Here is a 19883-nt window from a genome sequence, read left to right as displayed (position 1 = left end):
TTAATTTGCGATAATCCGTTTCTACTTTCATCCGTTCCTTTTAATTTTTAGAAAATGAAATAAAATTTCTTACTTGCGTAGCCATTGTTCATTGAATCAGTTAGCAATCACCCATCTAATACCTAATAAGAATAATCAGATTAAAATCATACTAATTCAATAACAAATAATTAAACCCAATACGTTTTTTCCCCTTCTTGTATTGGTCCTACATTATCTCTATTCATTTTGTAGGAGAGTAGGCAGAATATGTCTCCTTTTTGGGCAACGTCATGGAGATATTATCGGTCCTTTTCCAGCTTGGTGAGGCTAACTCATGACTCATTAGGTATTGACGAATCTTTTGTAACTATCACTGGCAAAATAGCTGGTTAACAACTAGAGATATGCTTTGGCAACTGCTTCCTCCAATTCTTGAAACTCCCAGGCATCGTCTGCTGAATATTCTCCTGCAATAGAAAGTTAAGGTGAGAGATGAGAACACGAAAAGCAAAAAGAACATAAGAGGGATCAAAAGCGAGAGGAGGAGAGGGAAATGCCATCATGTTTCCACATTCCAATCGCACCCTCAAATTGATGTAGTCACACACTGCTATTATATTCCAGCCAATAAGCAAATACATTAAGAGCACATACATTAAGAGCATATGCCTATACCGAAGCATTGCTCATTTTTACAAGTGATCGTATAACATCCGTGTCGCGTTCGCTTATTCCCCCCACTCTGCTTAAAATTAAGATGCCCAGCTAATAAGATTCTTATTTGCTAACGTGGCACTTTGTTCCCACAAAGCACAACACCAAAGATTCCAGCCTATTTAAGGAGAGCTAGTTCTATGCCTTGCCTTAAATCACTATTGAGTCTCAAATGTATGTGCAAGCTTTCTTTTTCTTGGGCCCAACAAGGTTCTGTATGAGACCCTTAAGTGAGAAACCAATGTCTGTACAAGTTGAGCTAAGATTTTCCTCATAATTTCTATGTTTACCAACAATGTACAACCAACCGCCAAACCCCAACGTTTTTTCATGCCCACTATTTCAGAGATCATACAACATGATGTCCAGACTCATAGAACTTTCTTTTGCATTACCAACCAAAAAAGCATTTTTAAAAACTAAACAATCAAGAAGCAAAAATAAATATAGAACACTAAGTACCAATTGCATCCCTTCGCAAAGCTGTCAAATGAGCGCAGCTGCAAGTAAAAATGAACTAAATTAGGCATCACCAGATTAAAACAAAGAGCTACACTAAATTTGTAGGGGAACAGTCTCAACAAACAAGGCTAGCAGTTATTTTCGATCTCCAACTTCAAGTAGGGAACTGCAATAACCACGCAAACTCTAGAAAAAGGCAACAGTAATGTAGATATCCTAAGTAAAGTTGTACTGCTATAGACTACCTGCCAAGAGCCTTTCCAAAATCAGCACATAGGGATCTAATATACGTTCCTTTAGAGCAAGTCACCCGAAATATCACATTTTGCCTGCAACAAACAACATCACAAATATATCTTTGCAAGTCATGTGCCAACAAGAAGAAAAAATAAACAATAACTTCAAGACTCCATATTGGCAGGTAAAATGGTCAATTTCCACACTGCAGAACATGCCCTGTTCAGTCGTGGTAAACAAACACGAATCATGTCAAAGTTCATTCGGCATATAAAAAAGCTCATGTATCTTTGTGCCACATTCTGAACTTTGAATGCATATCTACTTGAAACCAACACATTTGGACAAGCATCAAGCATGCAGACACACATTGCTGGGTAAGACTACAACTGTTGAATAGAAATGCTCCTGTCTATTGTAGTCAGAAATATAAGGATAGATGGTATGAAACAGCCACATTTATCCAATAATTTACACTGATATGGTACCCCAAATGACACTGTGGTATCTCCGTATACTATAAACTTGAACAAACTGCATCAAACTTGTACATTACAGTCATAAATTGCAGTATAAATTGTACGTTACCGGTCCTCTAGGCTTCGCTCCACATGAAACTGGAAAATCGAAATTCGTCTTGGTGAAAGTTCAGTACTTTCTCCTCTTCTTGCTTTCTCATACATCTTCTCCCCACCAACCTACCAAAAGGAAAATAGCAAAGCAATTAAGCTGTCAAAGTCCAATGGAAATTAGCTGTGACAAGACAAACGAGCAACAAGACCTCGCAATGAAACACAAGCAGAATAGAAAAATAGAGAGCCAATGGCATTAAAACATCTCTAAAACAAATAATATCAAGACATCCAAAAACCACTCGCAAATTTCTTACTTTAATTGCGGAGAACATTGGGGGGACTTGCCATATTTCGCCACAAAGTGATGCAGCAATTTTCTTTATGTCTTCATCCCTGATGTGTTCCCAGGGTTCGCGTTGAATAACCTGGATAAGATAATTCAAGGCGATCAAGACATGAGGTGACAAAAACTCTTTAAATTCCCAAGCAGTATTGCTGGTTTATATGGTTAATACAAGTAAAAGGGGGAAAATAGTCTTGATATTACGTTTACTGTTAAAACTTAGAAAAGAAATGACAATAGCAAATTGAAAAAAATCTAACACACTGGTGAATCAGCATCCCAAGTCGAGGTGGCTTCTCCTAAGCGGAAAATCCCACTGTAACCCTTAATCATACCCTGATACCTGCAATATAACATTCAACTATGTAGAGAAAGTCATTCCTTTTAAGTATTGTTATATGAAATGACTGATAGGGGGAAACTATATGCCAGATCAGATAAGATGTTTTAGCAGAATGAAAGAAACTACAGGGAATGGGACTTTCCCAAAAATACTAAATTATCTGCTAGCTTCCCAACATCTAAACACATTGCCAGTTCACCTGTCAACAACTTTTGTTGCTTTACCAACACACACAATTAATAAACCAGTTGCCATGGGATCAAGAGTTCCAGCATGTCCCACCTATAACAATTGATTCAGAGGAAATTTGGATGAAGAAACACAAAAACAAATGAAAATGGAGTCAGAAGAGGAAAAGTAGACAGCAGTTAAATATTAGGAAGAACCTTTTTAACATTGACCAGGCGACGCAGCTTTCCACAAACCGTAAAGGAAGTCCAACCTGCGGGCTAAACTGGACTTCTAAGTCATTGGATTGTTTAGTAAAAGAACCCAAGTAAAATCAACTCAGACAAAAGTTCTTTTCGCGACTATTTTATAAGGATAACATAAAGATAAGAAATTATTCCACTTAAAGTTTTAAATGACTTGTCCTGTTATAGATTTATCTGGATGAGCACCTGAATGAAATCAACCAATTTCAGCGCTTCAAATCCAGTTTTTCTCAGTGGATAGGATTGTATCCAGCACACACATTTTACACCACTTCCATTCCAAATTAAATTTGAATCAATTCAGCTACCAAAAATCACCATTTCAGGTTATCAACCAACCAAAGAAGAACCTAAGAAGGGTAAGAGACAGGCTCACCCTTTGGTTTATTGACCAGAACCACGGTGCCTGCAGTGGTATCCCACTTGGGTGGAAGACCACGACTCCTAGACGAAAGAAACGGTTCAGCATTAGCAACGTCAGTCTCTTTATTGGGAACTTTCTTCAAACACTTGAAGAACTCCTCAACTTTCTTCTCTGAAACCTCAACTTGAATGGCATTATCATCTCTCTCAGCAAATTTCTCCTCATCATCAAAGAACACGATCCCTTTATCCTTCACTTCCTTGGATTTTGCTTCAGTGCTCCTAATTCCACTCTTATTAGCTTTCTTCTTTCCCCTCTGGTTCGACTGCTGCCCGGGTGCCAGAAACGCCTTATCAAAGCCCTGATCAGGAAAATACTTCTTCTCCAGCTGATAAACCATTTTATAATGCTTGTCTTTTTCCCAAGGATATGCAAAAGAATCGTAAAAGTACAGCTCCTCTTCTCGCTTGTGCAATGTGCGAAGCTCCACGACTTCTTGCTTTAGTTCAACAAAATCGTTGTCGTCTCGGCGATTACTTTCGTCCTCTGAATCTGAACCGTACATTCTCTTCCTCCTCTTACTGTAATATTTCCTTTTAGACCTGTCCAACGCAATCGCGTCATGCTCAGACGATGAAGAAGATGACGATGGCGTGGTGCTGGAGTTTAATTTCTTATCCACCCAATCGTCAAAACCGAGTTCTTCAGAGGAACCAGGATGTGAATCGTCGGGTGGTTTTGATTTGGGTGAGGTGAGTCGGCGGCAGGGGTGGGTTGGAGAGGGGTGGTGCAGCTGGTGGGCTGGGCGGGAGACAATCATGTCGTATTGGAGAGGGAAGGGAGTTGCAGGGGTGGTGGAGTAGGAGAGGGTTTCAGGTACCAAAGGAGATGGGTGGTTGAATTTTGAGGAGGGAAGGGAGAGAAGGCGTGATGGGCGTAGCTTCAACTTTATGTATGAGGACGAGAAGGAGGGAGTTGTATGGCTGAAGATGCGAGAGACGCGGGTGGTTACGAACGCCGACTTTGCCATAGCTGCACTCCCTCAGGCTCAGAGTGGATCGACCAGCAAAGTCCCCCAGTGTTTTGGCTCTCGTGTAGCTGTGCAAGGGAGCGCAATGAACTGATGGAGCATTAGCGGCAACTGATTTTTTTTTTTGTGCTGGACATGAACAAGCATATATCTCTCTCTCTCCCTCTCTCGTCGTTCAACTCATTCTTTTGGAGATATTTTTAAGCACCGGACTTAACTAGCCTCTCTCTCTTTCACGCTTCATCCCTCGTGTCATCTGTAGTAGGGCCCACGTGCACGTCGGCCCGGCCCGCAAGCTCGGCTAGTAGGAGGTTCTCGGCCCAGCAGGTCGGCTTGGCGGCCCAGAGGGCGCGGTCTCCCCAAGCGGATGGGCCGCGCGGGCTGCAGAGCCCAAGCACGCCTTAACTGAGTTATGGAGCCCTAGGGAGAGTTCTGCTCCCATAAGGACTCCCTATTCTACTAGGAGACTACTATATGTGATCCTATAAATACCACGCATGGGAAAAACACAAGGTACGCTATTCATAGTACAAACTCTACTCTCTTACTTACGAATCCCCTTCTGACTTGATCGTCGGAGTTGCTCCAGGGGACTTAGCCCCGCAGCTCGCCCACGTGCAGGTCAAACGCTCCAGCTCGCTCCCCAGGCACCAGGCCAGGTCGGACCTTCACTTCGGCAGTCGCATCAATTGGCGCCGTCTGTGGGAACACGTTACTTTTCTTCGCGAATCATGCCGAAAACCAGGTCTCAGAGAAAAGCTGGTGGATCCAAGGGGATGGAGCGAAGCGGCCCCCAAAACTCTCACCGGGACCCGATACCCGAAGAAGGAGGGGCGGGGCCCTCACGAATTCCGCCCGAACAGTTGGTTCAAACGGTGGCAGCAAACCTGCCCACCTTCGAGGCGATCATGAACTACCTCAAAGGGCAGTCGGGAGGACAGTCCGACAAGGAGCCTAAGGTCCAGGGAGCCGACCTGTCAGAGTCCCGAACTGGGAGCCCCAATCACGGGGCCAAGCGGGCGCATCGGGAACTCACGCGTGAGCAGGTCGAGGTCGTAGAGCCCTCTCACAAAAACTCCCGAACTGAACACCCGGAGCCCGTCCGAAGGCTCTCTCCCCTGAGGGAGAGGCAACAGGTGCAGGACGAGCTGGACCTGCTGCTGGACCCCGAGGCGGATAGGTACATCGCCTCCCCCTTTGTGCTCGATATCGAGGACTACCAGCTACCCGCAAAGTTCAAAATCCCAAACATGAAGCCCTACGACGCAACTACGGATCCGGAAGACCACCTGTTCGTGTTCATGACGCAGATGCGCCTACAAACGGCCGCGGATGCGGTCAGATGCAAGACCTTCCCGATGTTCCTAGAAGGAAGGGCCCGATAGTGGTTCCAGGGGCTCCTGCCCAGATCGATCAGGTCCTTTACCCAACTCGCGCGACTGTTCTCCGCGCAGTTCGTTTCTTCGCGAGCCTTCTCTAAAAGTACCGCTCACCTCATGACCATCCAGCAAAGGACTGAGGAATCACTGCGCGAATACATGGTGCGATTCAATAACGAATCCCTCCAGGTTCGCGACCGAGATGACAAGGTGGTGATGACCGCCTTCATTCACGGGCTGCGGAAGCAGAAGCTATACACTGAGCTCGTGGAGAGACCGCCCAGGTCAGTCCGGGAGATGCTGGACCGAGCTCACGAGAAGGCCAATGCGGAGGAGGCCAATCGCTTGAAAAGCGCGCAGGAAAGACAAAGGGATGACAAGCGCCGAAGGACCACCGATCAGGGAGACGTGCGACGTGACCAGGGGCGGAAGAATACCTATGACCCTCCGCCGAGAAGCCGGCCCCTGGGGGGAGATAAGCCTTGGACTTCCCTCACGGCCCCCAGAGCTCGGGTCCTTGCAGTAATGGAGCAGCAGGGACTTTCCCGACCTCCCCGACCTCCCCGACCCTTGGCTGGAGACAAAAGCAGACGGGATCAGGACTTGTACTGCGCTTACCACCGAGACGTCGGACACGATACTGAGGACTGCCGACACCTCAAGAAGGAGATCGAAAAGCTGATACGAAGAGGCCATCTCGGGCAGTTCGTCCGTGACGGACGAGCAGATCAGAGGCCAGGGGGGTTCAAGCGAGACCGGGCGACCAGCTCGCACGACCGACCTCGAGGTCCCCGTGATCGGACTCCGGAGCAGGGGGTTCAGAACCTAGCCAGGGTGATCAACACCATCGCAGGGGGACCTGCAGGGGGAGATAGCCATACGGCTCGGCGGAACAATCGGCCTCCCCCCACCGGGGAGAGCTCGAACAAACGTTTGAAGATGTACGAGGAGATCGTCTATGGACCAAAGGACGCGGTACCTTTAGCCTCCAACAACCATGAGGCAATTGTGATAGAGGTCATCACGTGCAACTACAAAGTAAAGAAGGTATACATCGACAACGGGAGCGCCATCGACGTGCTGTACTACAAAACTTTTAAAGAGCTGCAGCTGGAGGACAAGCAGCTCATCCCAGTTCGTACTCCCCTGATAGGATTTGCAGGTCCGCCCGTAAGACCAGAGGGAATGATAACTCTCACGATCACTATAGGGGAATCACCGAAGTGCCGAACTATTTCGGTGAACTTCGCAGTGGTAAAGGAGCCGTCCTCCTACAACATGATACTAGGGCGTCCAACCTTAAACGCACTCCGAGCTGTCTGCTCAACTTTGCACCTAAGCATGAAGTTTCCAACGCCTGATGGGGTGGCCGAGGTGCTGGGAGACCCGGAGGTAGCACGAGCCTGCTATATCGCAACCCTCAAGGGTAAGGAGAAGCTAGTGGCGCAGACAGTCCTTCTGGAGCTCTGGGAGCCTATTGAGAAGGAGGAGAGGTTGGAGACGGACGAGAGTCTGGTTGAAGTGCCCATTTGCCTAGAGCGACCTGATCGAGTGGTCAGGGTCGGATCGGGCCTAAACGAGCCAGCGCGGAGAGCTCTGGAGTCCCTTCTGGAGGAGTACGAAGAGATCTTTGCTTGGAGTGCAGACGATATGCCCGGTGTCCCTCCCGAGCTGGCAGTCCATAAGTTGCACGTGGATCCAAACGCTCGACCAGTAAAGCAAAAGAAAAGGAATTTCGCGCCTGAACGGAATGAGGTCGTCAAGGAGGAGGTCGGCAAGCTGTTGGAGGCCAAAATTGTGAAAGAGATCTACTACCCGACCTGGCTAGCCAACCCAGTGCTGGTGAAAAAGGAGGACAGGGCGTGGCGGATGTGCGTAGACTTCACCGACCTGAATAAAGCCTGTCCCAAGGACTGTTACCCCCTCCCTCACATCGATCAGCTGGTCGATTCAACTATTGGCTGCGAGATTTTCTGCTTTCTGGACGCCTTCAAAGAATATCACCAGATAGCCCTGGACGAGGAGGATAAAGAGAAGACTGCCTTCATCACCGAGTACGGTACGTACTGCTATACCACCATGCCATTCGGATTGAAGAACGCCGGCGCGACCTATCAACGGCTGGTCAACAAGTTATTCAAAAACCAGATCGGCCGCAACATGGAGGTATACGTTGATGACATGCTGGTGAAAAGACGAACTCAGGAGCAGTTCGTCAACGACCTCAGAGAGATCTTTGACGTCCTACGGAGCTCGCGCATGCGGCTGAACCCTAAGAAGTGCACTTTCGGGGTTAGGTCGGGCAAGTTCTTGGGGTACATGATATCCAAGGACGGGGTAAGAGCTAATCCCGACAAGGTAAAAGCTATCATGGACATGGCTCCTCCCCGAAACATAAAAGAGGTCCAACGGCTAGCTGGCAGGATGGCGGCCCTGAGCAGGTTCTTGTCAAAATCTGCAGTTCGGGGTTCCCCCTTCTTCAGGGCCCTGCGAAGAGGTCCCCAGTTTGAGTGGACCCCCGAGTGCCAGCGAGCATTCGACGAGCTAAAAGCCCACATCGTTCGGTTGCCAGCCTTGACCTCTCCCGCACACGGAGAGATCTTATTTATCTATCTAGCAGTAGGGGAGGAGGCAATCAGTGCGGTGCTAGTTCGGGAAGAAGGCAAGATCCAGAAGCCCGTATACTATGTCAGCCGAGCCCTGCAGGGCGCGGAGCCAAGGTACGCCTCGATTGAGCGGTATATTTTGGCATTAGTTCACGCGGCTCGGAAGCTTAGGTCGTATTTTCAAGCCCACCCCGTGGTGGTTATGACCGACCAGCCGCTCAAACAAATTCTTTCCAAGCCTGATGCGTCAGGGAGAATGGTGAGGTGGGCTGTGGAGCTGTCTGAGTACGACCTCAGCTACCAACCTCGCACGGCCATTAAGGCCCAAGCCTTGGCGGATTTTATAGCCGAAGGGGTCTCCTTCGGGCCACGGGAATCACAGGTCGAACGGACCAGAGACACAGCTAAGGCCAAGCAGGTCGGAGAAGCTGTCGAGGTCGCGCAAACCTCCAAGGCCCAAGACGCAGCCGAGGCCAGTCAGGCCGGAAAAGCTGCCCAGGTCGAGCAAGCCACCAAGACTTCCGAGGCCAAGCAGACCATAGATGCAGTCGAGGCCGAAGGACCTGCCAAGGTCGGACAGGCCACAAGGGAATCCCAGGCCAAACGGATCGGAGACGCAGCGGAGGCTGAACAGGCCAAAGAGGCTGTCGAGATTGAACAGGCCACTGGCAAGGTCGATCAGACCATTCCGACTTGGACACTGTTCGTAGATGGGTCGTCGAGCCAGGAAGGATGCGGAGCGGGACTTCTCTTGACTAGCCCCATGGGGGATGAGTTGGCCTACGCCCTGAGGTTTGATTTCAGGGCTTCCAACAACGAGTCCGAGTACGAGGCCCTGGTCGCGGGGATGGTGATAGCTCGAAAGCTGGGGGCCGAATCAATAGAAGTCTACAGCGACTTGCAGCTGATAGTAAATCAGGTAGGGGGAAGTTATGAAGTCAAAGAGGAGCCACTAAGAAGGTACGTCGCAAAAGTGCATGAGCTGAGAGCTCAGTTCAAACTGTTCACGCTCGAGCAGGTCCCGCGAAGCCAGAATAAGAGGGCAGACGCACTGTCCAAGCTCGCCTCCACCTCAGTGGGCACATTGAACAAAGAGGTCTTGGTGGAGGTCGTCAGGAATCGGGCATATGATCAGGTAGACGCGGCCGTTATTCAAGTAGTGAGCTCCTGGATGGATCCCCTCGTGCGATACCTGGCCAATGGAGAGCTCCCCTCAAGTCGGGTGGAGGCACGACGGATCCTTCTTAAATCGCGGGGATACGAGTTCTCGAATGGGGTGCTTTACAAGAAATCCTATCTGCGTCCATGGTTGAGGTGCGTGACTCCGGGGGAAGGAGAGTATATCTTGCTTGAGCTGCATGAAGGTATCTGCGGGAACTACGTCGGACCAAGAGTTTTGGCCAAAAAAGGAATGTTGTCTGGGTATTACTGGCCCACTATCTTCTTGGACTCTGCCGAACTAGTAGCTCGGTGCAAATCCTGCCAACTGCACGCTCCGATCCACCACGCCCCAACTCAGGAAATGGCGCCTCTTCAGAGCCCTTGGCCTTTCTTCCAGTGGGGGATAGACTTGATGGGTCCGTTCCTCCGAGCTCCTGGGGGCTATGAGCACGTGGTGGTGGCTGTGGACTACTTCACCAAGTGGGTGGAGGCCGAGCTCCTTACCACCATCAGCAGCAGGTCGGTTCAGAAATTTCTCTGGAGAAACATTGTTTGTCGATTTGGTATATCTCGGGTCCTAGTCTCAGACAATGGACGACAGTTCGCGGACAATTCTCTCCAAGGTTGGTGCACGGAGCTCGGAATCCGGCAGCACTTCACCTCGGTAGGTCATCCCCAAGCCAATGGGCAGGTCGAAAACGTTAACAGGACTATCCTGCATGGTTTGAAGACGCGGATGGAGTCCGCTCGAGCTGGGTGGCTGGACGAGCTGCCCACCATACTATGGGCCTACCGAACCACTCCCCGAACTGCCACTCAGGAGACCCCTTTCGTTCTGACCTATGGAGCAGAGGCTGTGATCCCTGCAGAGATAGGCGTGCCTTCGGGCAGGGTTCAGAACTTCATAGCTCAGGACAATGAAGACGAGCTGCGTCTTAACTTGGATTTGCTGGAAGGAAGGAGAGAAGAGGCGGCTATACTGTTGACCTTGGTCGATCAATCCTTGGTTTTGATGATTAACAAACCAAAATGTAGATTTGGTCTAATGTTTTTATGTGAGAAATTTGTTAGAATCAGGTTCAATGGTGTCAAGGAAAGAAAACCAACCAAATGAAGAAGCAAAATCAGGTCACTCATGTCGGACGGCCAAAAGGAAACTATCGGACGTCCGAAAGGATGAAGAACATCAAGAAGGAAACTCTGTCGGACGCTCGTGAGGAAGCATCGGACGTCCGGAAGGATCGGACGCACGCCTCGGACGCACATCGATCACATCGGACGTCCGAGAAATTTCGCAAAGATTTGATGACTCTCTGCCTACGTTCGGACGCAGGGTTCGGACGTCCGACAGGTGGTTCGGACGTCTGACAGGCACCTGTCGGACGTCCGACAGGCCAACGGCTAGTTTTGACAGCAATTAATATTTGACCGTTGGAGAGTCTTTTGGAGCCATTTCTCACCTTCTATAAAAACCCCAAAGCACAAGAAGACTAGAGACTTTTGCCAACACAATATACAAGCTTACAAGTGAGATTTTGAGTAGAAAGATTCTTTGTTGGTTGTATAAGGGGTTGGGGAAGTTGGGTTGTGAGGTTGCTCAAGTGAAGGTTATTCTCTAGGAGGAGTAAAACCTTGGTGAAGGTGAACCTATCACTTGAAGTGGTAAAACCTTGGTGAAGGTTGCCTCATTTGTATAAAATAGTTCTTAATTGGGTGAGTGATCTTTCAAGTGTAGGTTGTTGAGGGTTAACTAGAATTGTTGTAAAACTCCTTGGCTCAACCAAAGAGTATTTGGGGTGAGGAAGGAGTGAGCCTTCACTTGTACATCTTGGTTAGCATCGCCATCAATTGAAGAGGCTATTGGTTTGCATTTCTTATCCTTTCTCTTTAATTAAGTTTTCTTTATTGTGCTTAAATTTGATATATCTTTGTGCATCATTGTGAATTTGTTTGTACTCTTTGGGTTGCACCGGGCTCTTACATATACGCATGGCTAAGTATAAAGGACAGGTTGCGCGATACTACAATGCTAGGGTGAGGCCCCTATCTTTCAAGCCAGGGGATCTGGTCCTGAGGAAGAACAGCGTAAGTCGGCTTCAGGGCACGGGCAAGCTGGATCCAAACTGGGAAGGACCCTACGTGGTGAAGGAGGCAGACCGAGCTGGATACTGCAAGCTAACTCACCTCAGCGGCGAGGAGGTCCCGCGTACCTGGCACAATTCCAACCTGAGGATTTTCCGTTAAGCTCGCGCATGACAGTTCGTCTCAAGGTCAAGAATTTGATTAATGTTAATGTATTTGGCTAATAAGTTATTTCATCTTAGGGAATAGCTCATTTAGGTCGGCATAGAGCCACACCGATGTGTCTGGTTATGAGAAACTTTGCGAAATGCGACTAAGTATAAAGCAAAAGGAAGGCTTTCATTTCATTCAATAAAAACTGTACAACGAAGAGCAGAGCTCATACAAAACAAACTGCCTACTGACAGTTCGGGTTCTACCCTAAGCCCTATTCTAGTTTTCACCCTCCTCCTCCTCCTGCTCGGATTCGGGGGTGGTCACTGGCAGCAGGGGGTCGGCAACCAGGTGGTCAGTTTCCGTCCGTGCGTGTAGCCCTCCACCAGGCGGTCGAGCTGCTCCACGGCCAGGGGATTGTAGCTGGGAAAGTTTCCCAAGTCGAACCCGGGCAAACCTAGCCCTTGCACTTCCTGCAGGGCCTGGGAATACCCATGCTGCAGAACGGGGGTATTCAGGATGGCCAGGTCGCCCCTGAATTCCTCGGACCTGAGGAAGGTCCGCACGCCCTCCTGGCTTCCCTCAGCCCTGGCTGCCTCCGCCTGAGCAGACAGCCCAGCTGCCTTCTGCTGTTCCTCTTTTAGCTGGGAGGTCAGCTCGGCGTTCTTCTTCAGTTCTAGCTCGAAGTTTGTGTGGACTTGCGCGAGCTGCTTCTTCAGGCCTTCAGCTTCGGCCACTGCTGCTTCGTTCTGGCTGAGCAGTTTCTCGTTGGCCGTCTTTGTTTCATTCAGCAGGGGAAGCAGGCTTTCGTAGCGCCTGGCTAGCTCGGACCCAACCAGGTTCACCTGCGCCGTTCTCGTGTAGAAGTAGTTGAGAAGGTCGGATGACTCCATGGCCTTGGTCAAGTTGTAGTCCCGTGGGAGGATGGCCCCGTGAGCGAGCTCCCGTGCCACCTCGGGGAACTGAGCTCGGTCATTTATGGATAGCTTCCACTGGGGGCAGAAGTGCGTGGGGTGCTGGTGCGTCGTCAACCGAGTCTGAGGGTCGAAGAGCAGGGAGCTCTGGCGTTGCCATAAGTTAGGGGGAGCTTCAGCTCGGGCTTGCTCTTCGGCTGTGTTCACGCCGTAGTGGCCGCCTTGAGCAGTCTCAGGTGTTGACCTCTCCTCCCGAGCTGGGGACGAGGGCGTTTCCACCCTGGCTCTCTTGGCAGTTGTCTTCTTTTTCTTCTTCTTCCCAGCCTCGATCGCCTTGGAGGATTGGGCAGGGGCTGGCTGAGGTATCGGAATGGGCGCCGAGCTGGCTGGGTTAGCCGAGGGATTCTGAGTCGTAGCGCCCGGGTTGCTGGTGCCGCCAATGGACAGAAGTGAAGAGAACCGCTTCACTGCACAGGCAGAAGCCCAGGAGGTCAGTAGATGCCTAAAAAAAAAAAAAGGAGGCGGAAGTGCAAGATGGATACAGGTGTCCAGCTCGTCCAGTGAGAGTGGTTTATCTTCTGGTGAGGGATCCGAAGAGCTAGCTCGGATCAGCCCCGCCGCCCAAAGCTGGTCGTTGCTGAGTTCTTTCACGTCCAGCTTCGCGTCCGAGCTGAGTAGGCAGCTAAGCTCGGACACGGGGAGCAGGGACGGAAGGGGATCTGAGACTTGAGTCTCTGCTCTCCAGGTAAGGGGAGGAAAACCTAGGTTCTTCACGAAGAAGAATTGAGGCTTCCAGTCCTTGATAGAGGAAGGTGCCCCCGTGAACAGCTCGCGGGTGGGGGTTTTCGCTCCATTTCGTCGGGCAAAGTAGAACCACCCAGGCACCTTCCCGCTGACCTTCATCTGGAAGAAGGCCCCGAATAGGTCGAGAGAAAAGGGGATTTCGAGTGCTCGGCAGAGGATGAAAAAACCTATGATGGAGCGAACGGCATTGGGGATGACCTGAATTATGCGAATGCCCCAGAAGGTAAGGATAAAGAAGAGGAAATTGGGGATGGGCAGGCGGAGACCAGCCATCAGCTGATCCCTGTAGATCGCCACGAAACCAGGAGGAGGTCGGCTGGCGACCTCCCCTGGGCGGGCGGCCCTGGGCTCGAATTGGGCTGGGATTTCATATTTTTCCGCCAGCTCGTCAACATCTTTTTGCTCCAGGGCTGGGGGGATGGTGTCGACTTCCCTAAAGTCGCCATGCGGCCCCCCTGAGGTCCCTGCCACCGTCTGATCTGGAGCTACCTGTTCAGCAGCTCCGACCAGAGGTTGGGCAGGTTGCTTGGCTGGGTTCATTATTCTAACAGGAGACAGGTTGGGAGAGACTACGGGTTCTGGCCCAAATGAAATAGAAGGAGTAGAGCTGAGGGAATCTGAAGAGCTGCTATCTAGGAGTATGGGGCTAGCTGTTCTATGCCTATGGGCTGAACTGGTGACGTCAGAGCTATCAGAACTGTAAGAAGACATAAAAAGAAAAGGGGACTTACTGGTGAAAGGTGTGAGGACCCAGACCGTTCATAAGTGGATATTAGGGTTAGGGCTAAGAAGAAAACCCTAATTTATGAGTAAATATAGTTCTTAGATAATTTTTCTAGTATTAGTTAGTTTTTGAGAAATTAAGAACGTATATCGGATGTGGGACCCACTAGTGTGGGAAGGTATAGGATAGGTTAGAAACCCTAAGTGAGCAAAATCCCTAATGTTATGATTTATTAGAAGTTTTAAGTGGGTTTAAACCTAATTTTGTCCTTGACAAAAAAGTTATTGTTTAACTACTTTTATGTGGGATAAAGTATGCTTAAGTGTAAGTGACTAAGATGAGAAAGTGATTAGTGAAATAATTAAGCGTGATTATATGTTTTAGATTAGATTAAGTTATGACTTATGGAGTAAATTGAAAGGTTATCAAATGTTTGAGGGAAAATGTATATGAAAGAGAAAGTTGAAGTGCAAGGGTGAAAACAACAAATAAAGCATTTTTGTGATTGGTTAGCTATAAGAAATATCTCCCAAAGCTTTGACTATATGTTGTCTTACAACTTATAAGAAACAAGAGAAAACAAAACTAAGAAAAAAAGAAAGGAAGAGCCGAGAGAGAGAGTGAGAGCCGTGAGAAGAGAAGAAAAAAGAAAGTTTGCTTTGGTGCATCATTTTGTTCTTCAATCTTGAGTTTGGACCTTGGAGAAACAACTTGAGCACTTGATTGTTGTGGGTGATCATCTACAAAGCTTGAATCAAAGGTAAGAAAGTCTATTTGAAGACTTAAGTTGATTATTGTTTGATGAACTAGTGGTTATTTTGGCATAGGACCCTAGTTGTGCTTGATTGTGGTACCTCTTATGCCTATCACATGTTTTTATGGAGTACTTTGGTTAATTTTAGTGTTATTTGGTTGCTGAAAATTCGGCCAAGAAGAGGAAAGAATTTGGGTTTCTTGCTAATGCTTTCCTTACTTGTTTTAGTTGAGAAATGGACTTGTAGTGGTTATGTTTGATGAATTGCCTCACTTGATTTGGTTGGTTACTTGCAAAAAGCTGATTTGGGTTAAGAAACCCTAAACTCCATTAGGCTAATTTAGCTTAGCTTATGGTTAGTGAGATAGAGTTTGGTTAGTGAGAGGTTGGATTAAGTTCATTGGTGCAAATGAAATTTGGTTAGGGATTGTGGTTGATGATTGTTAAATTTGGTATTGACTTGGGAGGGGAATTTCGGACCATTTGTAGGCCATTTAGATGTTAGTATATGTGTGTTTATTTGGTACAAAAGTGGTTGAAAAACCTGCATAAGAACCATGAAAACGAACCATATGTTTGCGACATTTGAAACCGGCAAAATGGGTAAACAGGGCAACCCAGAACCTGAACTTGAGCTCCATTTTTCTTAATGTTCCGTGCTGATTCAGAAGTTTCGTAAAACATGAAAGTCGTAGCCCCTTGAGTCCTGAGTATGCCTGCAAAATTTCAGGTCAATCGGATTAGCGTAGCCTGAGTTATCGACGAAATGCTCAAGCCTGTTTTGACCCTCTGGTTCTACGCGTTTTCTGATTTTGTTTCTGCCCATGACTTTTCGATTTTTATAGAGTTCGATCTGGGTGCCGACTCCTTCATAAGAAGTTTAGATCTTGATCTCAGCTTCGAAACGGTATAAAGTACGTCGAAAACCGAGTTCCGTAGCTCCGGTTATGATCAAAACAATATCGCTCATCAGAACTGCCTTGTATTTGGACAGTTCTGACGGGTACTTTGGCACTCGAATTTTGTTTTGTTCTGAATAGATTCAGGTCTTGGCCAAAACATGAAAGTTTTAGCCTTATGTCTCAGCTTTCTAATGCCTTTGGAATTTCTTAATTTCGATTTCTGAGCCGTGAGTTACGGCCTTGCAAACAGGGCCTGTTTGGTAACTCGCAATGAAACAGCTGGAACTGTTTCACGCAATTTTCACCTATACCCATTGAGATCTGGGTTGCGATGTCTTCATGAACATTGTAGCCCTTCCTCTTAGCTTCGTAACGGTACCTCATGTACCTTGATCTGATATTCCTAGCCTAAATTTTGACCAAAACGGTTTGAGATGGCCGACTTGGCCATTTCCGTTTGCCGTTCTGCGCGGACGTGTGCGGCCGTTTTGCCGTTTCCGCACTTGCGCGTGCCAATTTTGCCGTTTGGCTTATTTCAAGTACGTTATTTGCCGTTTGTGATATATTGTGACATAATCTTCGATTTCAGACAGTGGTGAGCTAGGCGGTGCCGGTGGGGCCCACTACTAGCCAACACACAAAGTGAATTCCGCCTTTATACTACTTTTGGTATTTTGAGTAAGTATTCAGGCCGCTCTTATGTGTTAGTTGTTTATGTGTTTCGTTATGTGTAAAAAGGCGAGGGTGTACTTTATCGCACTCGATCTAGACCCTAATTTACGCACCAATTTGTACATGACTTATGTATGTGAGAAATTTTGGAACAAAAACCCTTGAGCTTGTGGCTCGGGGTGACTTTTGAATACTTTTGTGAATTTTGTGAGTTTGCGGTTGAACTCAATACCTAGATGGACTATTCGAGCCGGTTAGGGCTTGGTCGAAGTCAGTCCAACTTGGTTTGAGGTCACCAAGTTTGTGACCCGAGCTTATGATTAAAGCTCAAGTTTGTGATTTCGTTCGCCTGGGCAAGTTTGTGAGGTGACTGGCCAGTGAGGGTGATAAGGTGTCGGTGGGTGTACAAGTGAAGTTCTACGGACCTTATTTATGGTCGACGGAGTGTCGACAGGAGATCAAGCATGGCAAATGAATTGGCTTTGGAGCCACCCGTATCCTTATTATGTGATGTTACTTTTCTGCTTTTGCTTTACTCTTACTGTGTAAATGTTGCTACGTGAAATTTACGCTTTTGCCCCTGTTTACTTACTAAGCTTTTAGCTTACCCCATTCCGTTTGTTTTCCTTAGCAGGGGCCGACGCGGGTACGTTTGGGGCTCACACACTAGTTTAGTAGATTGGCTTGTAATAGTTGAACTTTTAGGATGTTTGTTTTTATTCTGGTGGTTTGTATTAGGACCCTTCTTAGGGTCTCCCTTTTGGTTTTGGTTGTAAGTATACGGATGTAATAGTAAGAGCAGGTACTTTTGGAGAATGTAATTATAACTCTTTTGGGATTGTATATAGTATGTATAGTACTCTTTTGGATTTTCTGGTTTTTATTGCTTTAAGTTTTGAGTCCTGGCGCGAGCTAGGCAGGCGGCCCGCCGATACCCTTGGGTTCGCCCTTGGGAGAAGTGGGGTCGTCACAAAAGGATGATCTAAGGAATGCTCGGGCTGACTCTGGGCTCCTAAGGCGGGACGACCCGACGTGTTCTCGAAGAGAAAGGGATGAAGCAGCGAGCTGGGGAGTGAAGGAGCGAACTGAGGAAATGAGAGAAGGGGAGTGAAAATGACGCTTGGAGGATCCTATTTATAGGCAACGACAGCGCGGGAAAGCGAAGAGGCGCGCATTTATTCGAGCAGTTTATGGGGAACCGTTCCTAACCGCCATAATTAGCCGAGGCGACGGTTGAGGTGACAGGCGCGAACTGACGCGACGGTTGCTTGCGCCCCTCTCTGACGGGGGTCCCACAAGGAGCTGACACGACCTCCTGGAATTCGGCTTAGATTCACGCGCACGATCGATGACTCTAGACTTGAGGGGGGGCTAGTGTAGTAGGGCCCATGTGCACGTCGGCCCGGCCCGCAAGCTCGGCTAGTAGGAGGTTCTCGGCCCAGCAGGTCGGCTTGGGGGCCCAGAGGGCGCGGTCTCCCCAAGCGGATGGGCCGCGCGGGCTGCAGAGCCCAAGCACGCCTTAACTGAGTTATGGAGCCCTAGGGAGAGTTCTGCTCCCATAAGGACTCCCTATTCTACTAGGAGACTACTATCTGTGATCCTATAAATACCACGCGTGGGAAAAACACAAGGTACGCTATTCATAGCACAAACTCTACTCTCTTACTTACGAATCCCCTTCTGACTTGATCGTCGGAGTTGCTCCAGGGGACTTAGCCCCGCAGCTCGCCCACGTGCAGGTCGAACGCTCCAGCTCGCTCCCCAGGCACCAGGCCAGGTCGGACCTTCACTTCGGCAGTCGCATCATCATCCATCTTAGTCTCGTTTACACTTCATTCTCAAGTCATTTAACTCATTTTTAGGATATTTTTTGAATGCAGAACTTGAATTAGTATCCCTCTTTCTTGCTTACACTTCATTCCTCGAGTCATCCAACTCATTCTTTTATGACTTGATAATTACTTGCAATAAGTTTTGAATGAGTTTGACATTTTTTTTTTCAAAAAAAGGGTATGCATATCCATGTTTTATTTGATTAACCTCCTAATATTTTGTCGTTACTCTAAATAAGTAAGTAATATTGACAAGTCAATATGTACTTTTGTTTTTCAATGTGAAAAATGGCAAAAACCATTATGTTGCTAGATTCTTATTAATTGGTTCGTTTGGATTAAGGAATTTGAAATATTTTAAAATTCTCTAAATTGTTGGAATTATTTAATAGATATCTGAATCAGTAATTCTTATTGTTTGTTCAAGTGACCAAGAGAGAGGGAGAGAGTTTGAAGGCAAGGAAAAAATAAAGGAGAAGGAAAAAAATGTAGAGTGGCGAGGTGAAGGGGAAAAGAGTAGGAGGATGAGGAGGGAAAAAGAGGAGGAAGCTAGGGAAAGAAGAGGAAAAGGGGAAAGAGGTGGAAGTAGAGGGAGTGGGGCAGCAATGGTGGAAGTAGGTACTAGGTAGGGTGGCAGGAGGAGGGATATGGGTGTGTTTTTTTTAAGTATTTTGAGGTTTTTTTAATAAAATTTAGAATGTTTTAACAAATTATTGTAGATAAAATTGTAAAGAGTGTGTTTGGATAGAGTATTGTTTAAAATATTATTCGAAATAATTACTATAGCACTTTTTATGATATGATGTATGTGAAATAAAAAAATAATTAAAAAAATGAATTGAAAAATATATTTACGATACAAATAAAATATTATGTGAAATATTTCAATAATCCAAACACACTCATGCCTTTCCAAAACAAGCCTAAAACTCACCATCCAAGGGAGCCACAATTTTTCAAAACAAATTTCACCAAGTGAATAGCTCTGTTATGTTTTTGCATGTTATTACCTTAATTAATAGGATAAACTACAAAAAAACTCATATACAGAAAATCCTCCATAGTTTCAAAATATACAACACGATACTCCGTACTTTGAACTAAATTATAAAGGTGACGGAATCCGTTAAATTTAACGGAAATGACTTATTGGAATCTAAAAAAAAAATTTTATACCTAATTTTTAACAAATATACCTATTTTACCCCTTAACCCTAAATTCTCTCTATCTAGAGAATAAAACAAATGATTTTTTTGAGCTGTTTTTTACTTAATTATATCAGGGCATTCTGATCATTTCATCCATTTTCGTTAAGTTTAACGGATTCCGTCATTTTTATAATTTAAATACGAGGTGTCGTGTTGTATATTTTAAAATCACATGAAACTTTTTCATATATTAGATTTATCACAGGT

The 19883-nt window shown here is 47.1% G+C and overlaps 1 protein-coding gene across 1 annotated transcript; it reads right to left on the bottom strand.

Moving 5' to 3' along the window:
- Positions 1 to 116: 116 nt before the first annotated feature.
- Positions 117 to 4626, bottom strand: LOC113722974 (uncharacterized). Its single transcript, XM_072059482.1, has 9 exons — positions 3467 to 4626; positions 3043 to 3098; positions 2856 to 2938; positions 2578 to 2656; positions 2285 to 2395; positions 1984 to 2093; positions 1404 to 1487; positions 1159 to 1196; positions 117 to 449 (listed from the first exon to the last, which is right to left on the bottom strand). The coding sequence occupies exons 1-9, from the start codon at positions 4482 to 4484 to the stop codon at positions 379 to 381; spliced, it is 1650 nt and encodes a 549-aa protein (XP_071915583.1). The 5' UTR covers positions 4485 to 4626; the 3' UTR covers positions 117 to 378.
- Positions 4627 to 19883: the final 15257 nt, after the last annotated feature.

This window comes from Coffea arabica, chromosome 7e (assembly GCF_036785885.1).
Source record: "Coffea arabica cultivar ET-39 chromosome 7e, Coffea Arabica ET-39 HiFi, whole genome shotgun sequence".
Lineage (NCBI taxonomy): Eukaryota > Viridiplantae > Streptophyta > Magnoliopsida > Gentianales > Rubiaceae > Coffea > Coffea arabica.
The sequence above is the reverse complement of the archived record's forward strand: the minus strand, read 5'-3'. Positions and strand labels throughout refer to the sequence as shown.

What these genes read in the sequence shown, in the direction of transcription:
- LOC113722974 (XM_072059482.1), bottom strand. Translation starts at nt 4,484, where the DNA reads ATGGCAAAGTCGGCGTTCGTAACCACCCGCGTCTCTCGCATCTTCAGC. An exon ending in CTTGGGATGCTGATTCACCA is followed by an intron (nt 2,396 to 2,577) that starts GTGTGTTAGATT and finishes TATCTTATCCAG; the next exon opens with GTTATTCAACGCGAACCCTG. An exon ending in CAATGTTCTCCGCAATTAAA is followed by an intron (nt 2,094 to 2,284) that starts GTAAGAAATTTG and finishes TCCTTTTGGTAG; the next exon opens with GTTGGTGGGGAGAAGATGTA.